General features: G+C 44.5%; 1 protein-coding gene across 2 annotated transcripts in view; it reads right to left on the bottom strand.

Annotated features, from left to right (window-relative positions):
- The window catches only part of Usp43 (ubiquitin specific peptidase 43), a 57,222-nt gene that overhangs the window by 6,000 nt on the left and 27,591 nt on the right, over positions 1-23,631 (bottom strand). Inside the window, exons 7-14 of one of the 2 annotated variants that reach the window (XM_051180351.1) lie at positions 22,925-23,060; positions 19,722-19,833; positions 14,642-14,745; positions 12,631-12,708; positions 11,713-11,839; positions 11,256-11,592; positions 8,401-8,559; positions 5,805-5,969 (exon numbers count right to left, since the gene is read on the bottom strand). In XM_051180351.1, the coding sequence (XP_051036308.1) occupies positions 5,805-5,969; positions 8,401-8,559; positions 11,256-11,592; positions 11,713-11,839; positions 12,631-12,708; positions 14,642-14,745; positions 19,722-19,833; positions 22,925-23,060 (1,218 nt within the window). Of the gene's footprint in view, positions 1-5,804; positions 5,970-8,400; positions 8,560-11,240; positions 11,593-11,712; positions 11,840-12,630; positions 12,709-14,641; positions 14,746-19,721; positions 19,834-22,924; positions 23,061-23,631 lie in introns of both variants that reach the window. The other variant, XM_051180350.1, reaches the window with a different exon arrangement.

Raw genomic sequence — 23,631 nt, 5'->3', positions numbered from 1 at the left:
CAGTGAAAACATTAAAACAGTTGCCCTTTACTTTTTACTTTAAAAGGGGGAAGGGGCCTAGAGCCAAAAGCACTGAGCCTGCTCTAACAGAGGACCAGGCTTGATTCCCCAGCAGCCACAAGGCAGCTAACCATCATCCAGCCCTGGGTCATGTAATGCCCTCTTCTAGCACCTAGGGATAATATGCACATGCGAGTGCACACATGTGTGCGCGCACACACACACTCCACTAATATATATATATATATATAATTAAAGCAAACAAATCTTTTTAAAACAGCAATCCATTTACCAGAAACCACTTAACTAAACTGTACTAAAAAAAGAAAAAAAGGGCAGAAACAAATACTAGGCAAGACTATCAATGTGGAGTCTAAGGTTAAAACCAGAGAGCAATAAAAATCAGTTGAAATGATAAAAAGCACAATATATATATATATATATATATATATGTGTGTGTGTATATATATATATACATACATACATACATACATACATACATATATATATACCCAATGATCATGAACTATCAGACATCTATTAACAAGCAGCTCATAACAAATGGTTACAGAGTACATGATCAAAGCCCAGCTCCGAGGAGGGCCTCAGTGGATCTCCTTCACAGTCAGAGATAAGTTTAAAGCTAGGCTCAGTGGCTCACTCTGGTAAAGCCATCACTTGGGAGCAGGAGGATCAGTCATTCAGGGTTATCCTGGCTGAGTAGTGAGTTCAAGACCAGCCTTGGCTACAATACTTTAAAAAAAAAAACAAAATAACAAGAGATGCATTTAAAGATGGGGGGGTGCTGAATAAAAGCAATCAATTGCCTAATAACATATATGATATGAATGATTCAAACCCTCAAAGGGATCATATCTAATCTATATGTACATAGAACACGTATAAAATAACAAAATAGACTTCAGAGGATAAAATGGATAAAAGAAGGTACTTTTGAAAAGCTCATTCTTGGACCATACTTCATCAAATTAAAAACAAAGAATAAAAAGGTGACCATATATAGTCTTGAATATTTGAAACTCTCAGATGCCATCAAAAAGGAATGCAAGCTGAAACAAAACACTGTCTGGAAAGATCTGGAAAGGAAGAAGACATACTAAAACCTCTGATGCCCAAGAAAAGCCACAGGACATTTATCAGCAGGAGGACCTGTACCGACAAGCTGGGGACACCTAAGCCCCAGGGCCCTTTATTCACAAGGGTCTCTAGGAAGAACTTCTTGGGATTTTTTTTTCATAGTCACATCTTCTAGTAATTATAAAATTAAGGTGTTTTTATATTCCTTAAGCTGAAGAGCACTTGCTTCTCATATATGCCCCAATTCTATTAGTTATAAACCCCACAAAACGCTTGTCTTAGTCAGGGTTACTAATGCTATGATCAAACACCATGACCAAAGTAAGTTGGGGAGGAAAGGGTTTATTTGTCTTACACTTTCACATTCATAGACCATCACTGAAGTCAGGGCAGGAACTCAAATAGGGCAGGAACCTGGAGGCAGGAAATGATGCAGAAGCCACGAAGGGGTGTTGCTTACTGGCTTGCTCATCATGGCTTGCTCAGCCTGCTTCCTTACAGAACCCAGGACCATCTGCCCAGGGATAGCCCTACTCACAATGAGCCGGGCCCTCCTCCATCAATCACTAATTAAGAAAATGCCCTACAGACTTGTCTGCTTTCAGCCTGATCTTCTGGAGGTATTTTCTCATTTGAGGGTCCTTTTTTTTTTTTTTTTTTTTTTTTTTTTTAATGACTCTAGCTTGTGTCAAGTTGACATAAAACTTGCCAGCACCCTGACCCACTCCTTCCAGTGTAGGGTGTCATCCCAACACCCATAGCCAGAGCTCCTGGAAGGCTGGCATTCCTGGACAATCTGTGTTTCTCTGCAGAGGGCTGATGATATGTGAGCTCTGTGGAATCGGCTCCAGCAGATGCTCAGTTCCTTGGAGGCTCAAATCTCTTACAGAAATGTAGTGTTTGTATGTAACTGACACACACCCTCCTGTGTTTATACTCCTATAAAGTCCATGATTGTTTACTGAACAGGACCGTTCCCGAACACTTCTCTGAAGCCCCCACTGAAAAGCTGGGTCATTCTTTGGAGCTTCTTCCTCATGGAAGGGTGTCTAAAACATTCCTCACTGAGAGAGAGGCGCTCATGGTGCCAATGTTCAATTTCATGGGAATGAACTCTAACGACTTGGACAAGTTCACAATACATATACACACTCCTGCAGCATTCCATTTGATGGTGAAATGGGGGAAGCCCCAAACGGAGTAAATTAACGAGCCATGAGTCATGAACTCCAAACCAGAAGGCGGCTTGAAGACTTTATCATCACACTGGTCCACTCACCATTATCCACTGGCACTCTGGGACGTGCCAGGTACTGCTCTAGGTTCTCAGTTACAACAACACCTGACCCTTGATGAGCGGGTCAGATTTCTCCGGGCTGACTTTGGTGCTAGGCTCTGCAGCAATGACGACTCCACAGTGAATGTACAGAAGGCAGAAGCTGATCCCTCTGCCTCACCCTGTACACTGCCTCCAATCCCTGTCTTTGCTTTTAGTCTCTTTCTCTCACATACACAAACTAACTTCTCTGAGTTGGTTTTATTTACAAGTAAAATAAATAAAAGAAAGAACAACCCACTGCTATGTGTGCCAGATGCGCCTCACAAGAACAGGAATAAACGAAACAAGCCAAATAAAAAGTCTGTATGCCATATGGCTTCACAGGTGAAATTCATCTTTGTAAACATATATTTTTAAATATAGGCCACACTGTCAATAGCCCTGCTCCAAACCCTCCAATAGCTACGCACGGTGTCTGGAATAAAGTCCAACAGGTGTGTCACAGTTGGCCCCTGTCCATCTTTTACTTAACATAGTAAAACTAACCTGGCATAGCTCTGTGAGAGTGGGAAGTAATGAGTGACACAGGTATGAGGAAGTAGGATTCCAGGACCAGCCACCTTGCTACCAACCTGCCTGCCTTCCTTCCTTGGTGTTGGGGATTGAACCCAGGGCCCGGTGCATGACAGGCAAGTGCTCTACCACTGAGCCACACCTCCAACACAGAACTCTCTATTGCTTAATCTAGCAATGGATAAGTTCACTTTATGACAATTCATCACATGCACAAGTGTGATTAGTTTACACATTCATTAGTACTACTTTAGTTCAGTAAAAATATCTGCATGTTTTATGTAATATGTACTCATAATGTATGTGCTTATATATGATAAAGGGCATCACAAGTACACATCTTAATGCCACAATCATAAATGTTGATGTTTCTATACCTATGAAATTTGTGTTTATTAAAAATTCTATTATGATTTTATATTAACAGTCAGTGGTGGCCCATGCCTTTGATCCCAGCACTTGGGAGGCAGAGGCAGGTGGATCTCTGTGAGTTTGAAACAAGCCTGCTCTACAAGAGCTAGTTCCAGGACAGGCTCCAAAGCTACATAGAAAAACCCTGTCTCAAAAAAAAAAAAAAAAAAAAAAAAAAAAAAAAAAAGACTTTATATTAAAGACTAAATTAGGAACTAAGAGAAACACGGACATATGTTTGTTTGTATTTTATTTATTTATTTTGTAGCCAGGCTTTCTCTATGCAGCCCTGGGTGTCCTGAAACCAACTATGCAGACCAGGCTGGCCTTGAACCCACAGAGACCCCACCTGCCTCTGTCTCCCAAGTGCTGGTATTAAAGGTGTGAGCCACCACGCCCAACTGAAAATCTGAATACCTAACCACTTTCCTTTCCTGAAGGAGACACGCCTACACAGCTAAACACACCTGCACACTGAGTTCTTGTTTTAGAATTAGTTTCTATAACCATCTTGTCCCCTGCTTTCCTGCAGTTTCTCCACTTGAATTCGAGCATGCTCTGTTAGCTCTCTTTCAACAAAGGACATCAGAAACTGCCCTGAGCTGTGCTGCCTGTGCAGCTAGTGGCCTTTCTCCACACTGCAAGATGACTTGAGCATGTGCCATCACTTCCTGAACCTCAGCTGGGCTTCCAATTCCTCCCATCCACAGCAGAGGCCCCTGGGGAGTCAGTCCCTGGTGGTCCTCCAGCCTGACTGGTGCTCAGCCTCCGTTGGTCCTGAACACAAGTTGGCCCTTTTCCTCTGAGAGATGCTTTCCAGCGCCTGGGAAGGAGCCTTGCCTGCCTTGCTCCTCCTGGCCCTGGCTTGCTGTCTCAGTTCCATCTCCACCTTCACTCAAGCCCTACACATTACAGCTGCCAGTCTTGGTCTTTGCTACCTTCATGATCTCGGTGGAGAGCTCAGCCAGCCAGTGGCTTTCACTTCCATCTGTGTGCTCGAGGCTCTCCAGTCTTTCAGGAGTCCCAAAACAACCTGCCCTAAATTATGTGGCTCCTTTCAAAACTGACCCTGCCCCTACCCAATGCTTTCCCATCCTACAAACTGTACAATGATCCTCTTCATTTGTTATACCTTAGACAAAGGCCAAGGCATCTTGGACCATTTCCTTTCTTTCATATGCGGTGTCCAACGCTAGCAGATTCTGTTAGTTCTACCCACAATCTGACCATCTCGTCCTCATCACATCCGTCCAAGCTTTACAACCATAGACAGTTTCCTAACGGGCCTTATACCTGACACACATGCCCACCCCTGGGGATGGATTCTTCATGCAGTAGAAAGGGTAGACTTTAAATTAAACCAGGGGCTGGAGAGACGGTTCAGTGGTAAAGAGCAGTGGTTGCTCTTCTCGAGGGCCTAGGTGGTATCTACGTAGATGACTCAGAACTGTTTGTAACTTTAGTCCAGGGGGTGGAAGGGTGTCTGACACTGAATACATGTGATGCACAGATAAACATGCAGGTGAAACACCCATACACATAAAATAAAAATAAAAGTTTAACATGTAAACCATATTGATGACTGCCCTACTCCACATTCTCCCTCACTGCCCACAACACTTGAAGTAAAGTCCAAACAGCGTATTACAAGGTGTCCCATCCCCTTCCCATCCATCACCCACCACCTGGATCACTCTGCTCATCCTTCAGAGCACCTGCTATGAACATATTCCCAGCCTTCTGCACAGCATGAGTCCCCTGTCCTTGCTGAGGTCTCTCCTCAATGTCACTTCCCCTGCTGTACCACACAGGGCTCTCTGTATCTCCCTCCCTCCCCAGCCTCTACGATCTTCTTCCTTGACTTTTTGCCTCTTTGCCTCTGCCCTGCTTTAAACCACGCTGCTGCCTTAGCTTCCTGCCTTCCCCAGGACGTAGTAAGCTCTATGGGAATAGAAAAGGGATGAAGAATAATTGTTCCACAGAGACTGTGGGGAATCAGCTCCTTGGATGCTGACATCTTTCAAAGAAAATGTACTGTTTGTATGTAACTGACACACACGCCCCTGTGTGTTTTATACTCCTGTACATTCTTGTGTGTTTTAAGTCACCACCCAATTGCCTATAATACCTGATGCAGTGTGAACATTAGGGGATGGTGAGAGAAAAGTGTGCACATGTTTAGCACAGGTGTGAAGTGTTTTCTATTTTCCATCTGTGGTTGATTGGCTCTACTGATGCACAACTTGTGAGTCAAAAGGGCCCACTGTGTCTGTGGTTGGGGAGGGTCATGGATGGGTGAAAAGGCAGGTGAGTGTTAGGAAGACCCCAAGAGATGACACACCTCTTGTCAGGGCTGGCTCTTTCTGTTCATGACTATGAAGCACCAACATGTTCACAATGGAAAAGGGCAGGAAAGGGAAAGACAGCCAACATAACCACATACCCTTGTCCTGGTGGCAGACACCGTTGGTGAAGACAGGAGAGTCGGGTACCCGGGCGATGGAGGAACAAGGGGCAGAGCTCCAGGACAGCAGGCTTCCCCTTGTGCTATTGTTGTGGCTCCCGAGCCTCATGAGCCAATGGTCAGACAAGGAGGAGCTGGTGGAACCTGCAGAAAAAGCAAAGGAGAGAGCTGGACCTAACACATCCCTGAGGATGCCTGTGGGAAGGGCACAGAGGTCTTCCACTACCGGCCCCAAGATTCCCAAGATGGCCCCTATCCCTCAGCCCTGGACTAACAGAACCAGAGGACAACTACAGGAACAAAAGTAGTTAGGCAGTAGTGGCGCACACCTTTAATTCCAGGATTTGGGCGGGGGGGGGGGGGGGGGGGGGGAGTCAGAGGCAGGTGGATCTCTGTTAGATCGAGGTTAGCATTGTCTACAAAGCGAGTTCCAGGACAGCCAAGGCTATACGGAGAAATCTTGAAAAGCCAAAAGGGAAGAAGAAAAATGAAAAATGACTGGCCAGAGAAGCCTGCAATGAGACAGCCTCAGAACCGTGGTGTTTAGGTGAGAACTACAAGGGAACATCCTTCGAACTATGATGTTTAGAAGCCTGTAGTGAGACATCCTGAAAACCATGGTGTTTAGTGAGCACAGGAAAAATGACTCCTTGGTGCATTCAAATGTATTCTGTGAAATTATTTGCTGTAGATTCTGGCTTCCTAAGTGTGATTATTTTTCTAGAGCCAGATTTCTAGGATTTTAGTGGTCACAGCATTTATCTCCAGGACCCATGGCACCAGATCTTATAGAACCACAAACACTGAGTTCAGGGGAGCCAAATCTTCATAAGGGGCATTAGGGTTACCTTCCCTCTGGATTCCTCTAATAGGTTTATTATTATTAAACTGCATATTACTTAAGGGTCTTACTGTGTAGCCCAGGCTGGCCCCAAACTCATGACCCGCCTGTCTCAGCTTCCCCTGTGATGAGAGTATAGATGTATGTCACCAAGCCTGGATCGGAGGGTTTTATTCTCCTTTCAATGTCTGCCTTCTATAAATGGAAGGTAGGCTTGCGTTAGTTTTGATTCAGACCTGGAGGGCTATTGATTTTCTCTGGTTATTTTCAAATAACAATTAGGGAAAAGATGTGGTGTGTGTGTGTGTGTGTGTGAATGTGGTGGGTGTGTGTGGTACACACTCAAAAGTACATGCAGATGTGAGTGTCTATAAACTCACAGAGGCCAGAGGAAGCCACTGGGTACCCTGATCCATCACTCTCCTCCAGAGGAAGCCACTGGGTACCCTGATCCATCACTCTCCTCCAGAGGAAGCCACTGGGTACCCTGATCCATCACTCTCCTCCAGAGGAAGCCACTGGGTACCCTGATCCATCACTCTCCTCCTTATTCCTTTGAGTAGAATGAATTAGTGAACCTGGAGCTAGGCTGGCTCCTCCTCTCTCTGCTGCTGACAGTGCTGGGGTCAGGGAACATACATAGGCACGCTCGGCCTTCTTTTTTTTAAAGACAATCCTTATGCTTATACAGCAAGTACTCTTCTTACCCACGGATCCATCTCTCCAGTCCTGATGAATTTCTGTAATGCTCTTTTGTCCCCCAAAATAAGGATGGCTATTTTTTAGTAAGGGACAAATCACACAAAAGTGTTACACATTTTCCCCTGTACTTCCAAACAACTTGGAGGCTCATAAATCAATTACTGAGAAGCCACTAGGCAGGTACATTTTCTAGAAAGGCCCTGTGCTTTTACCTGCCTCTCCCTTTCTTTTCTTTTCTATCTTTCTTTTCTTCTTCTTTTTTTCTTTCTTGTTTTGGTTTTGGTTTTTTGTTTTGTTTTTCAAGACGGGGTTTCTCTATATTGCTTTGGAAACTGTCCTGGAACTCGCTCTGTAGACCAGGCTGACCTCAATCTCATAGAGATACACTTGCCTCTGCCTCCCAAGTGCTGGAATTAAAGGTGTGCACCACCACCATCTGGCTCCCCATTTCTTTATATGGGCTGGGGGAATAGAGAACTCCTATTCTCACACTGGCAGACACTGGCAGACAGAGTCTCTTGTTTTGGTCCTTGTCCACCTTCCTAGATGCTCAAGTGAGCATTCCATTTCCTTAAAAAAAAAAAAAAAAAAAAAAAAAAAAGCCACTTAGATGGATGGGGGGGGGGGAGAGAAAGAGGAAAGAGAGAGATCATTTGTGCACTTGTGTGCCATAGCACATGTGTGGAGGTCAGAGGAAAACTTGCAGGAATTGGTTCCAAGGATCAAACTCAGGTTGCCAAAGTTTGTGGCAAGCATCCTTACAACTGAGCCATCTCACTGGCACAATACATTTCAACTCTTTTTTTTTTTTTTTTTTTTTTTTATGTGTGCATTTTGTCGGTGTGAGGTCATCAGATCCATTGGAACAGGAGTTACAGACAGTTGTGAGCTGCCATGTGGGTGCTGGGAACTGAACCTAAGCCCTCTGGAAGAGCAGCCACTGCTCTTAACCACCTAGCCGTCTCTCCATCCCACATTTCAACTCTTAAGGTGACCTCCAAATCCTATGACCCCCTGAGCTGTGGCACACACCTCTCATGGAACTGCTGGCTGACCAGGGAGGGATGCTGTTCCGCTTCTGATAGAACAGGATGTAGGCCCCCCTGGTGCTGACCTCATCCTCTCGCAGGGGCTCCACCGTGCTGTCATCATAGCTGTACCACTGGCCGTCCAGGGAGTTTCGGCAATAGGCTGTAAAGGTCCAAACACCAAGTTCAATGCTTAGTGCCCCAAGGTGTGAAGATGTTCCCCATGATCAAAAATGGACATGCTTAGAGTAAGATGACAAAAATGCTTAGTTTTAGCTAGAACGGATTTCTGTGAAGTCAAAAGAAGACAACACTTTCACAACTAGTGGGATCTTACTCAGGAGTTGCTCACTGGAGAGTGAGTACTCACACTGTCATCTCACCAGGCACAGCCACCCAAGACTGGAGTCCAACATTTATAAAAAGATGGACATGATTCCGACTACTTCCAACTAGCTACAGATAGCCTGCACCTGGCCCTCGAACCCAGTGTGCAAACACCCAAACGACTGCTCCTGAAGCTTACAGGACACATGTGGCCATATCTGTCTTACTCTTCTTGTTGCTACCTTTAAAATGTTATTGGAAGGAAGGAAGGAAGGAAGGAAGGAAGGAAGGAAGGAAGGAAGGAAGGCAGGCAGGCAGGCAGGCAGGCAGGCAGGCAGGCAGGCAGGCAGGCAGGCAGGCAGGCAGGCAACCTTTTACATTTATGGATTCCACAAACCCAGGCCCTGGCCTGGACAGGTTTACTGACCTCTGCACTCACCCCCCTCAACACCCAGGAGTTCACCTTTGTCTACTTTTGCCTCTTGTCACATCTCATCCAAGAGCCATTCTTACTAATGGTACTCTCAGAAAATGTCTAGAACACTATGTCATTACCAGTGTGAACTCTCCCTCGAGGGTCAGAAACCACCTCGGACTGAAATTCTCACTTGCACTGCGGCTCTTTTCTAGCAGTCTCCATAGTGCAGCCATTTTGAAAAGCACACTAGGTAATGTTTTTGCTCCCCAGCTTAAGACCTGGAGCTGGCCACTGTGACAAAATAAAATGGTTCCTAGACTCTTGGATGCTCCAAAGTGTCTTTGTTTATGATGATCTATGTGATGGCTGCGGCCTCCAATTGGCTTCAGGGTGGGGCCAGTCATGAGGAGGCCAAGGTCGGAATGTTTGGGCAATGAGGGGAGAAAAAGCCAAAGACCAGAAATGCACCAAACACAAAAGTGTAGCAACACAGAACTAAGTGGACCTTTCGATTAGTAATGGTCTTTCAGCAACTGGTGTACAGGAGTATCAGGGACATCAAGAAACCAGATCGCAGACTTGAATGTGAAAATCGAAAACCTCAAAAGCACTGAAAGACAACACAGGAAAAAATGCTTCACAGCCCCACAGTGAAAAGGGCTTTCTAGCCACACCTCAAAGTCCAGAAGCCAGAAAAGAATGATTAGCCTTTTGGCTACCTGGAATAACAAAATGTAAGCTTTCTGCAAGATAAGCAACCCAAGGCACTGTTGGGACAGATGCTACAGGGAGACTGCTACCAACAGCCATGTGGGAAACAGTCGAGGACATGGGCAGGACATTCACAGACAGTGCACACGGCTCTTCAACAGGAAGAGGTTAGAGCTGGGATGGCAAACCTTCATTTGACTGGCAAATCTCCAAAGCTGTCTCTGTGGTGAGTTCTCCTACAGGGAAGTGGTCTCTCTCTCTCTCTCTCTCTCTCTCTCTCTCCCCCTCGCTCTGAAACAGGGTTTCTCTGTATAACAGCTCTGATTGTCCTGGAACTTGCTCTGTAGACCAGACTGGCCTCCAACTCACAGAGATCGCCTGCCTCTGCCTCCTGAGTGCTGGGATTAAAGGCGTGCGCCACCATACCTTGCTTTTACACTTATTTATTTATTTATTTATTTATTTATTTATTTGTGTGCATGTAGAAGCACCCATACCACAGCATACGTGTTGAGGTCAGAGAACAGCTTGAGGAATTCTCTTTTACCACATGAGTCCTAGGGACTGAACTCAGATGGTCAGTGCTGGATTTGAGAGAGCAAGGCGGGTGTACATGAGAGTGGCCGGGAAGACTACAAGGAAGGGGGCAAATGATGTAATAATATTCTAATTTCAAAAAAAGTAAAACTTATTTTTCAAAAGTATCCCAGGTAAACACATCAGAGAAGATGCCTTCCCAAATGCGCATGCTCACAGGTCTCCAGGGATCTGCGCTGAGCTTTTAGCCCAGAGGAAAAAGACTGGGGATCTGACTGAAACTGGTGGCCTCCTCACCTGGTGCAGGACGGCTGTGAAGAGTAGGTGGGGCGGCAAGGCAGCACAGTGCAGAGTCACCGGCGCCCACTATAACTTCCATATGATCAGCCAAGACCCACCCTCCAAGCCTTCTCTGTCCACCCTCAAGGTCCTTGTTTCTCTCTTTCTCTTTGAGGGTACTGTACCCCCAGGGTGACTAGAGCTTAAAAGTACCCCCACAGTGTAAATGGACACAAAAACCTGGTAAGTAAGACTCCCTGTGCTGAACCACAAATGAAAGCACACATCGCATCTTGGTTCAGGTATTTACCCTCCCACATCTGATGTGCCTGAAAGTGCAAGTCGTTACAACAGCACAGCACAACCATCATCCTAAGTCAACGCCACCTTCCTAGAGGACTAGGCACTGTTTTCTTTCCCCCCTGTGCAGTGGGTGACAAGCCAACCACAGTGAATGGGGAGAGTGTGCCGGCCTTCAAAGAGCACCAATTCTGGGGACATCTTGAGGCTCTGGCTATAGCTGAGTCATGTGGCTCTGGCTGTTGCACACAGAGAGGCTCGGCAAGGCTCACCTGTGTAATGCCCACCTTGCAGACTGCCATGGTGGTTGCAGACAGCATACAAGTCATAGAGGAAGTCCATTGGGTAGGTGGTGGGGAGGCAGATGGGTTGCTTCCAGGAGGACCAGGGGCCCGGCCCTGCCTTGGAGTTGGTGGTACTCCTCCGTGCTACATGGGGAGCCATGTTGAGCCCAGACAGTGGGAACTTCACCAGCGTGGACAATTTGTTCCTTCTCTCCCCCACCTGACAGAACCGTTTCAGGTGGATGATCAGGATGTCCGGCAGGGTCCACAAACTCAGCTTTACCACACCCTGCTGCAGAACTTGGCAGTGAGGGCACTTCCACGCATCATCCTGGGCCAGCTGGAAAGAAAGCCATCAGGACTGTAAGGCCACCACAGTGCACAACCAACCCACAGTAAGGCAGCCAGCAACCCCCCACCCCACCCCGGCCCAACCGGGGAGTGGAATCCAGGGCGGGACCTGCTCCTCCTTGGTATAGGACTGAAAACATTCGTCCAGGGTACAGCTGGGCTGCTGATGTGCCTGCTGCTGCCGCCACACACTGTCTGCATCCTGGACCCGCTCCTCCTGGAGGCTCCCAAACAGGCTAGATGGAAGGAGAGGGCACAGCATTCAGAGCTCTCCCTCCCAGAAGGATCTAACTGTCTCCATACACAGAAAACCTGGGCAGGGCACTAGACAGACAAGGTACCCTTTCTGTGGGTTCCTGAAATCTCCTGTGCCCCGGCCTTTGCAACTCACTCTTAGGAGAATCTCCTGTCTCCCCTCCCCCCAAGGTCCTCAAAGTACCAAGTCCTGGGCTTGCCTAACTTAGCACCAGCTGTAGTACCTGGCAAGAAACTAATAAGTATTTGATGGATTGAAACATGTCCTCTTACAGAGTCTGGCTGATGAGCTAAGGAACTATGAGAGACAGCCAAGTAGAGTGAAGAGCCTAGGTTCAAGCCAGCCAGCCTGGATTCAAATCCCAGCTCTGTATGTATGAGCCATGTGACTTACACATCACTCAAACCTCTGTGCATCTCAGTTTCAATCTCTGGGCAACAGCAGTGATAAATTCATAGTCCTCCCACATAGGATGTGATGAAGATGAAACCAATAGCTCATAGGAAATAAGTGTTCTGAGAAGTGCATGGCCCAGGCTCAGGGTTACATGAGCATTTACCACTCCTAACACCCCACTGACCCTTATCACAATCACCATGCCCACCGTGACTACTTATATAGATGTTTCTAAGTTCTCTCAGAGGAATGGGGTCCATCATATTAAAGGTGTGAATGCAGGATCTTACATAGGGGAAACTGGGTCCAGGAAAGATTTGTGGGCAGAGGCATGCCCTAGCTCAGCTCTGTAGGAGTAAAATTCCATTAACTCACCGCTCCGTGACAGAGCTATCCCACTCCACGGCCAACTTGACATGAGGAGGGCCTCCTGGCCGTCTGAGATGCAAAGCCCTGAGGAGAGAATGAGGAAACCTGTCAGAAAACAGAGCTTCCTTCCCACAGTTCTCAGGACTCAGCAATTGGTTTCTGCTCTCCTCCCAGGAGAAATGTTCCAGATTTAAAAAACACCCCAAACTGACTAAAAACCACACTGCTGAAGGCCTTAGTTCTTTGCCTACCCCTTAATGCCCCCTACTGATACTCTTGGGAGTTGGGAGCTCTAGGTAGGAGCTGTGTCCTTCTAGCTACTAGGACACAATTTACTGTTCCACTGAAGGCCCAGCTACCTTTTCAGTGTTTACAGGGCAGTTACAGATGGCCAAGGTTTCATATGAAATGTCTCTCCCACAGTTTGTAACATTATTCTTAGTTTCTTCCTGTAGCCCTCTCAGTTTTCTGGTAAGCACAAGGTAAAGAAGCTCCTCCGGTATACAACGCTCTGCCTCACCACAGGCCCCAGAACAGCAGAGCTGGCCATGATGGACTGAAACCATGAGACAAAGCAAATCTTTCCTCCCCTCAAGGTCTTCCTGTCAGACAACACCCAAATGAGCACTTCACACAAAAAGCCAGTACTGATGGCACCTCAGGAGAACTAACTGCCCCCCCCACCAACAATGCAGAAGGGCCCCCTGCAAACCCACCCACACCACTCAACAGCTTCCAAACCCTCCAATGTCTACACTCTCAGTGAATCACACTATAGCCGCCACCCTCCCACCTTCACAGCACCACCCATTTCACAAAAAGCAGGAGAAATGAAGGAAGAAAGTGGAGGGTAGGAAGTTTTACTCTGAATCAGGAAGAGCAGGCACAAGTAGTTACCAAGTTCATACCAAAAATATTGTTTAGGATTTGTGGCAAGACTGTCACCAAGATGTCTCAATAGAAAGTTCCGGACTCCCAGAAGATGCAAAGCGAGATGAGACTGCACATACTCGATAGAGTGTACATACAAAGTACAAATTCCATTCCTTATTTTTAACATGTTTTTGCCTTACTTTGTCCCACTGCACTTAAGTGCTTCCTCTCAACTTTCCTGTCATGACCTGGTAACAACTGGCTATAGGCTGGTTCCAGCCTGCGGAGCACACACTGAGGAATGTAACTGTCACCTCCAACACCAAATGCCACTTGGGGCCTTCCTTCTCCAGTGTTTCCTTTTCCTGCCAGACCAAACATGGATGGCTTCTCTCTCCCTAACTTACCAGCTGAGGAGAGTATAAATAGAGGATTCTGGGAAGCCTTCTGGTCTACCTCTACATTCTAGACTCAGCACCTCAAGCTGACCAAGTCAGGAAACCAGAAACCTTACTGTGAACTGTGCTTTATAAGAATATCAGCAAAGGTATCAGATTACTGATGCAGAAAGCAAAATCACTCCATGGATACTGTGCCCGCCCTGAAGAAGTTTAGATGAGGCTGCACTGTGACAAGCTATTGAACAGACACATGGAGCATCATGAAGTCAGAGGTACAGGGGAGTCAGCCACAGTGGTTTTAGCACCTAGCCGTAGTCCACACCCTTTTAAAAGTTTAGGATGGGTGATCCAGCTGTAACATTCTCACACTCCTCAAACTCATTCCCACTGTGGTCTGTTGCATGACCTAATCACATAATTACAGTGCATCTATTAAACTAATCCGGGTGCAAACTCAGGCTTTTCCACTCACCAGCTGTGTAAGTATGAGCAAGTTGATCTCTGGTAATTTCATTGCTCCCCCATCTTTGAAGTGGCCATTCTTGGACATGGGGAGACACAAAGGGTTAAAGAAGAAGGAGGAGGAGGAGGAGGAGGAGAAGAGGAGGTGTTTAAGGACACCTTAGTGGCTGGTACTACAGAACAGCTGTAAAGAATGGCTACTACTATCAATAATTTTATTGTTCAGTAGATTTCTTTGGTAAGTCTAGCTCAGTAAGAGCACAAGCCATCTCTTCCCTTACCTGTCAACTGCCCAGTGACAGAGGGGCCGGCTGTCCTGGGGCGATAAGTAGCTGCAGGCCAAGGAGAGCCCCACAACTCGGATGGAGAACAGAGTCCCCAGGTCCTGCCATGACAAAACCAGAGGTGACAGTTCATCACATAGTCCCTGTGCTGAGCAACTGACTCTGACACATAAATGAATCAAAAGTGCAAGCACTTTTTCCCCCATAGTATTCTTGAATATTTTCTTAATAGCTGGTATTTAAAATGAACAGCTACCAAGGCTTCATTGTTTTGAGATTAAGTCTATTAATGTAGTGATCAAATGCCACGCTTGCTATACTGAACACAACCCCTCACACAATGAACACAACATACTTAAAAACAAATGTTTAACTGGAGCAGATACTGATACAGTAAGTGGAAAGTAAAATCTATTTGTAATTCATTATTGATGAGTAGTTCAACCTTCTTTGTGGACATGATTATCATCACCACAATGAGACAGTTCATATACAAGTTCATATACACATGCTACGATAATATCGCATTTCTGAAATTGAAGCAAGACTTACAGAGATATGCTTACATTATAGATGCCTCAAAAAAAAGTCAGTGGAACAAATAACCCAATTCAATAGTGGCCAAAGGACCTGAATATGTGCTTCTCCAAATACACGAAGATAACAAAAGGACAACAGAAGATGGCTACTGACATTTGTGATAGGAAATGTAAACCAATGAAACAAGACTACAGTGAGCTGTCATTTCATCCCACCATAACAACTATATTTCTATCTATATTCTAAGTTTAAAAGGGGTGAGGAGTAGGTGTTGGGGAGGATGTGGGAGAAATCTGAACCCACATGCATGGTTAGCGAGAATGTAAAACAGTGCATGGCAATCAACTCCAAGTTTCTCACAAGGTTGTACCCACAGCTACTATCTTAGCCATTAACCACACTCCTGAAACAACTATAAGCAGGGGTCTCTGAGAGATGTTTGCACACTCATGGTCACAACATTGTTCCCTATAGTCAAAAGATGGGAACAACTAACGTATTGGTAACAGATAAATGGATAAATGAAATGCAGTAGATAGGCACAACTCGATTTCATACAGGCTTAAAAATGAAGGAGTAGAATGGAGATGTAGTTTGGTGGAGAACACATTCTAAGCAGGCTCTGGGTCTGATGATGTGCACACACATGCACACACATGTGCACACGCGCACTCGTGCATACACACACACACACACACACACACACACACACACACCATAAAAGAACAAGCAAAAAAAATCTACCATCTATGTGTTAGCAACTCATCACCTTATCTTCAGTCTGAACGACCTCCTAGCTTGGGAGACCTTCACTGTGAACAAGCAATGCCCTGGGGGGTCTATCTAGGGCACACTGGGTGGTGGAGGTAAATCTAGCATATTCTACAGGTACACAGGGATAGTAGGGAGCTAATAGGGTATTGCCTTCTGCTATTAAATGGGCACAGAATTTTGTAAGAGGATTGTTTTTTAAAACTGAGAACACATAGTTACATAGCATGGCAAATGCAATTCACATATACTTATGAATGGCTAAATTGTATATTTTGCCAAAAAATTAATGCAGTCTTCATTCAAATAAAGGAAATATAATTTTTAAAGCTGTCACTCAAGAACTTGGCTACACTCAGAGAAAAACTAAAATTTCCTTCCTAATTAAAGCTGATGGCAGACATCTTTACTTAAAATCATGGGTAAGGTTGGATTCTGTCTGGCAAGAGAAGAAAAGGAAAGCTTTAGCATTCCAGGAAAGAGTAATGGCACTTCAGGAGACCAAAGGGCCCAGAATGCATTGAGACCATTGTGAGGGTCTCCTGTGGCTATGGCAACAGCCATGTGCAAGGGCAGGCAGGGCAGGGGATAAGCTAGAGGATTGCTCTGTTTGAATGTCATTTAATTGTCTCCCCATGTTTGTTTTCACTGAACACTTGGTCTATATGGCAGAGGTAGGATCTTGAGAGAGGCCCTTAGATTGCTGGGGCATCCTCAAAAGGGACTTTAGAACTGTTGTTCTCCAACTCCCTCATCCCATGCTACACTTGAGATGTGATGTTTTTGTTCCACATATGTTCCTGCCACAGCATACCACCACATGTCATTCTCATGGCATCTGAACCCATGTAAGTGCCATGACTTTGAACCCCCAACACTCTGAGGTCTCTAAGCCTGTCTTCTTCATGAATCAGAATCTGTGGGATTTAAATGCAGTGATGTGACACTGAATAGCTCAAGGGCCTAGACCAGTGGTTCTCAACTTGTAGGTCATGACCCCTTTGGGTGTTAAATGACCCTTCATGGGGGTGGCTTAAGACCATCTAAATATCAGATATTTACATTACAGTCACAAAATTACAGTAATAAAGTAGCAATGAAGATTTTTTTTTATGGTTAAGGGTTACCACAACATAAGAAACTGTATTAAGGGGGTCACAGTAAGAAGGTTGGGATCCACTGGTCTAGACAGTGAAGTTCAAGAGAATTTGCCCAGCTCATGGACTATGGTCAAAAGACAAAACAAAACAAAACAAAACAAACAAAACCCCATGTATCCATCAACAATAAATTTGCAGTGTGAAGCTGATCTATGGTTTTGACAAGACTAATGGTTGGAAGCCTGTTAACCTCAGGGGCATTGATTCAGGTTGGACATGGAAGGGTGTACACTTTCTAAGAATGTTCATTTCAATCTGGGAGAAACAAAGTTTTCCTTTACTCCTCCTAACTGACTGAGCCTTGCTGGTAGCACAGGGAGGTCATCCATTAGCCAGATCCCAATGTCTATGCGGAGGCAGCCAACCCTGCATAAAGAAATAGTGCTGAGCTCACACACCCAGGTTTATATGGTGACCATAAAAAAAAAAAAAAAAGTTTCTGCAGAGATGTCTTTTTTCCCATAATTCATGCAAATTAATTCTCTCCAGCAAATGGTTCATTTTTGTAAGGAACACTTTCCAGTCCTCTATTCTAGGCTAAGCAGATTCATTTTAGAGCCTTCAATGTATGTATTTTCATTACACTTAATCTCTTCAGCTCTGTTTTGAGAACTCTGAATGCATTCTTTTCAACGTATTGCCATGTGGAGCCCTTTAATACAGTGTTAAAAGGATCAAGGCTGGGCTGGAGAGATGGCTCAGAGATTAAGAGCACTTGCTGCCCTTGCAATGGATCCATATTCAGTTCCCAGCACCCACATGAGACAGCTCACAACTACTTGGAACTCCAGTTCAGGGAACAAGACCCCCTCTTCTGCCTCCCCAGGCAGTGCACACATGTGGTGTACACACAGATAAGGAGGCACACCTACATATGTAAGTAAACAAATAACAAAATTTTAAACCATGTGTTTTGAACACAAGATTCCTAGAGCAGATTGTGTCCAACTGCACATTTACCAACAAGAAAAAGTATCCAGGGCCAGGCTAAGGCCGCTTGCATTTGAATTCTGCAAGTGTCACTGGTGGCTTGATTAGTTCTTAACATTGAAAGTCCGTAAGGACACAGAGGCAAAAGTATATATGCATGTGACAGGTAAAGAGCGAGGAAAAGACAGCTGGGGAAGGAGGAGGCAGCTGAAATAAATGCCCACATGAAAGTGGCTTCGTCCCCTTTCAACAGTCCCTAGCACATGGTCTGAGGGAGAGCTACCACTATTACTAGAGAGCCTGACCTACTTGTGGAGAAGCTAGCTTCTAATTCAGGCTCTGCAGTACAGTGAACAAAATCCTTTAGACATGAAGGTTTGGACAAATATAGTGAAGGTCTTTAACAAGTTGCTTTTTGGTATAAACCCTAAATCAAATGTATAGGGCTATCTTTGATAGAAAGAAATAGCCATTGTGAGAGATAAAAACTTTGGCATAACCCCATTGAAGATCTCTTATTAAATAGTTTCTGAAACAAGACTCTCAAGACTACTGATGAACCCTGAAAATTCCAACGCCTTGCCTGTCTGAGCCGTTTCTGACACAGAAGTGAAAAGCCAATGGCTTTATGCAAATTGAAAGTCAATGGGTTTTAAACTTCTAAAAATTCTTGGAACAAGACAAGAAAGTATTTTTCCTTGAGGCTTTTTTGGTTTTTTTGTTTGTTTGTTTGTTTTGTTTTGTTTTGTTTTTCAAGACAGGATTTCTATGTATTGCTTTGGAGCCTGTCCTGGAATTCACTCTGTAGACCAGGCTGGGCTTGAACTCACAGAGACTTGCCTCTGCCCCCGGAGTGCTGGGATCAAAGGCGTGCACCACCAATGGCCAGCTTTCCTTGAGTTTTTAAACTCAGTTGATTTTCACTCATGGACATCACCACCATCAACCCTTAATGTTCTATAGAAATTACATCTCAGGGGATGGCAAGGTGGCTCAAGGGGCAAAGGCACTTGCTGCCAAGCCTGGCAACCTGAGGTCGATACCTTCCAAACTCACATTGTGGAAGAAGAGAACCAACTCCCAGAGGTGTCCTCTGACATCCTCATGTGCACCATGGCATGAACATACACACAAATGCACACAATAAGTAAGTAAATTAAAGTGATTTAAATCTTTCAAAACAAAAACAAACAAAAAAGGAATTCTATCTCAAGCCAGGTATGGTAACTCGTGCTGCAACCTCAGCACTTGGGGAGGTTGAGGCCGGAGGGCTGTCACAAATTCAAGGCCAACCTGGACTACAGAGTAAGACCTTGTCTCAAGAGAGAAGGTTGGGGGAGGAGTGGAGAAAGGAAATTTTATCAAATCTCTTCAAAGTTTGATCTATACATATACATATACATATATATATATATGTATATATATATATGCTACAACTTACTATGTGCCAGCCCCTAGCAAAAACTATGAAAGACTATAAAACTATAAAAACAGGAAGTTGAGAATAATAACGCAAATGCTGCTCATTATTTCAGTTGTTCTTGTGAAATGTGTCTTCTAATGTGACAGGTGAAAACATCACAAGCCATCAAATGGTAACTTCCATCTTGCACATGAATCACACACACACACACACACACACACACACACACACACATGAACTCATGCATACAGACCTGTGCAGGTGCCTCACTCCTCATGAGGCACCGAACCTTGCTGAGAATACACTGTTGTAGCTGGGCCCAGGAGATAGTCCTGTCTTCCCGAATCAGGAAGGGTGGCCCAAACCTGAAAATACAAGGAAATACGTTATTTCCGTACAGGATAATTCAACAAGAGACATGTATGTTTGCTTCATTCTGGTTCCTCTCCAATGCATTAGTGAACAGTTAAGAGCCAAGCCCTACACCGAGTTGCCAGGTACTTATGTTACATATATACGCTGCCTTGTTGACTGTTACAAGTGGTGGATTTCCACAGCAGAGAGCAGGGGAAGTGGGTCAGATCTTAGGAATAGTCTCATTATCTCATATCCCAACCCACTGAATGCCCAGCAATGGGCTTGGCAGTAAGCACAGGATGTACCAATGGACCTTTGCTCTGCCACAGGCACCCTGGTTGTAGGGAAATATGCCTGGATAAAGTGAAGCTGTTGAATCAACATTGCTAAAACTGAACACCAATGAGGGGACCTGTCTGGACCGGGAAGGGCACTATGCAGCCACTGAATGGACGGATGAGCTCCTCAACCTATCCTGTGTTGTTAATGTAGTTTGAGTTGCTTCCAGTTTGTTACTGTTTAAATAATGATGCTTATGGCAGGAACTAAACACAGTCTTAAGCACAGGCCCTCGGCTACATGGGACCAATTGCTCTCCTAGAATGAAGGTTCTATAAATAGAAAGGCAAAGCCAATGCTACTTACTTCCAAAATGCCCTACAGAAAAGCCATGTCAGTCTACTAGGGAGGCAAGTGCCTCTACTCAGGTCCCTGGATGAAGAGCTGAGCTTTTAATTTTGTTTTATCATCTTGTCCCATAAGTTGCTTTATCCTTGTTCAGAACGAGTAGTCCAGATTTCTTTAGCAATCTGAAGGGCTAGAAATAGAATCTTTCCACGGCAGTAAGAATTCTCTCCTTGCCAACACCTCTGAATCTTTTACCCTATGCTTATACTGTGAAATCATTTCACTACGAGACACCCTACCTCATTTGAGTGAGAGCTAGGCTTTCTGTGATGTATATGAGTCCTTCACCTCTCTCAAGGCATACGTGTATTTTCCCTCATTGTCTTTTGCCTTTAAGTTTACAGTTGGTTTCAGATTAAAATGTTAAATTTGTTTGAAACATAAGCCTCCTCCTCATGGTCCCTTGTTTTATGTGTTTCAAAAAAGAGCCTCTTCTATTCAAAGACATAAATATTCTAAGTGCTTTTCTGTTTGGTTTGCTTTGTTGAGACAGGGACTCAGTCAGGGGAGTTGCCAACATGCCTTCCTACACTGCTTTCCAGGTAATTTATAGAAATTTTTCTGTGGTTACCTTTTTAATTAATTTGGAATTTATGTGTACAAGTTTATGACAAGAGGAAAGAATGATTTAAAATAAAAGAAGTGATTTGTGCAGCCTTAATTACTGGATAATGAATCCATCTCTAAGACTATGAAATATGTCATTTTATCAAATACTAAATACCTAAATATAATTTGGCCTATTTGATTCTGTTATTATTTTCATATTCTTTTACCCATATCATAGTATTTTAACAATTAAAATTTGATTGAGCTGTATATCACACTATACACCTATGATTTTAGGAGCTAGGAGACAGAGGCAGAAGGATTATGAGTTTGAGGCCAGCCTGAGCTACACACATAGGGAGTTCCAGACCAACCTGGGCTACAGAGTAAGACCCTAATCTCAAAACACCAAAGCCAAAAGCAACATCATTGTGGCTGTTGCCATCTTCCATCCTCCTTTCCTTCCTCCCCCGGTGTTTTCTGGTTATGCCTACCACTTTATAATCCCAGATAAATTTTAGAACTGTTTTATTAATCTAAACATATCTTACTAGAATTCCACTTTGTTTTTGTTTTGTTTTGTATTGCTTATGTAGTGATGGAGGTTGATTCCAGGGCCTTGTACATGCTAAGCACATGCTATATCACTGAGCCATACTAGAATTCATTCATATTCTCTCTATATAATATTTATTATTTTATTTTGTGTGCATGAATATTTTGCCTGGATGCATGTATGTGCATCTCGTGGATGCTTAGTGCCTGCACAGGCCAGAAGAAGAGTCAGATCCCCTTGAAGTGGAGTTATGGATGGTTGTGAGCCACCATGGGATGTTGGGAACCAAAACTGGGTCCTCTTCAAGAGCAACAGGTACTCTTAACCAATGAGTCATCTCTCCAGGCCCAGAATTCTTTAAATATTTTATTTGCATTTTATTTGGCAGATGATAAATATACATACGCATAGAGCACAGTGCAATGTCTCAATACACGCATACATTGTAGATGATCAAATCAGGGTAACACACATTACTCCAAACAGTCACGATTTCCTTTAAAACATTCTATTTGATTATACTAGAAAGTTGTCTATTTTTTAATATTTATAATATAACCAAATCATTTTCCTGAACCCTTTAATTAGTTTTAATCACTTTCCAGTTCATGTCCTCTAGTCAGACTACCAAACTATAAACACTGTGGTTTTTTATTTCCTTTACTTCTACCATCCTTTTTCTCCCTCAGTGATAGGTCTGCTATGTAGCCCATACTGACCTGCAACTTCCTACATAGCCCAGGCTGGACTCACAATCCTCCTGCCTCAGCCTTCTGACTAGCAGATTACAGGTGGTCACAGCCATGCCTACTTGCCTCTTGTAGCCAGTTTTCCTCACTGGGTGGCTGCTGCCAGCCCTCATGTCACAATATAAGGTAGTAGTGGTACAGGCAATCACAATTGCTCCTGCAATTAACAGGAACCCTCTGATGTTTAATTAAGAATGGTGCCAGCCATCTGTCAGGGCAATTATAGTGAATCCTCTTGCTCAGAAGCACTGTACTCTCATCTTCTACTTTATTAACACTGGGAATAGATACTTATTTTTATCAAGTTAAAATTATTCGAGATAGAATCCAAGAATAGAGCCCAATATGGTAGTCTACCCCTGGAACCCCAGCACTGGAGTGATAGAGACATGAAGATCGGGAGTTCTAAGCCAATCTTGGTTGCACAGAGTGTTTAAGGCCAGCCTGGACTATATGAATGAAGAGAGAGAGAGAGGGAGAGGGGAGAGAGGAAGGAGTGCTAAGTACAGGTTCACAAATCGCGCTAGTCACATGAAAACAAAGAGGAGATTCACATACCTGCTTGCCTGCTGCCCCGACCCCACCAGGTTACAGAAGAGGAAGAGCACCCTCTCACTGTGGAGAGGCTTAGAGAAGCCCTGGCTGTCACGGACTGCCAAGCGCGGTGACACTGACAGGCCAGAAGGAGGATGAGCTGGAAGAGAGGATGACACAAGAGCATCTATTCAGACATCTGGGGACTCTGAAGGGAGAGGGTGAGGCTCTTAACACTGGGTCAATTGGAACCTGGCACACACAATTTATATACATGTGATATGATTTTGTAGTTGTAGTCAGCCAATGATTTTCAAAAGATGGGCCAGGGAGGGCTTAATTAACATTCTGCAAAGGCCACCTGGGAAATAGCCCATATTTACTTGGGTTGCTTTTATGTGTTCACCCAACAGAATCTTAGAACATCCACTACCAGGGACAAAGGAGAGGGCCTGGGCTAGCCTCTCATTCCAATCAGTTCTGAAATGTACTGATTTTTTTTTTTTTCAAGGAAAGTATGTGTTACCCATGATTGAATTTGAAGTTATTCCCTGGGCTGTAACACAGTCAAGGTCAATCAGTGTTCTGTTCCAGATTACACAGCCCAGAATTCTCCTGTTGACTCAGAGAACATCAAAACATCTGCTTCTCACAGCTCACTGCCTAGGCTACCTAAGGACATGGGCTCAACACATAGGATTCGTCTGAGTTATGGCAGTTGCCATTCACAT

Source organism: Phodopus roborovskii, unplaced genomic scaffold (assembly GCF_943737965.1).
Source record: "Phodopus roborovskii unplaced genomic scaffold, PHOROB, whole genome shotgun sequence".
NCBI classification, from domain to species: domain Eukaryota; kingdom Metazoa; phylum Chordata; class Mammalia; order Rodentia; family Cricetidae; genus Phodopus; species Phodopus roborovskii.
The sequence above is the reverse complement of the archived record's forward strand: the minus strand, read 5'-3'. Positions and strand labels throughout refer to the sequence as shown.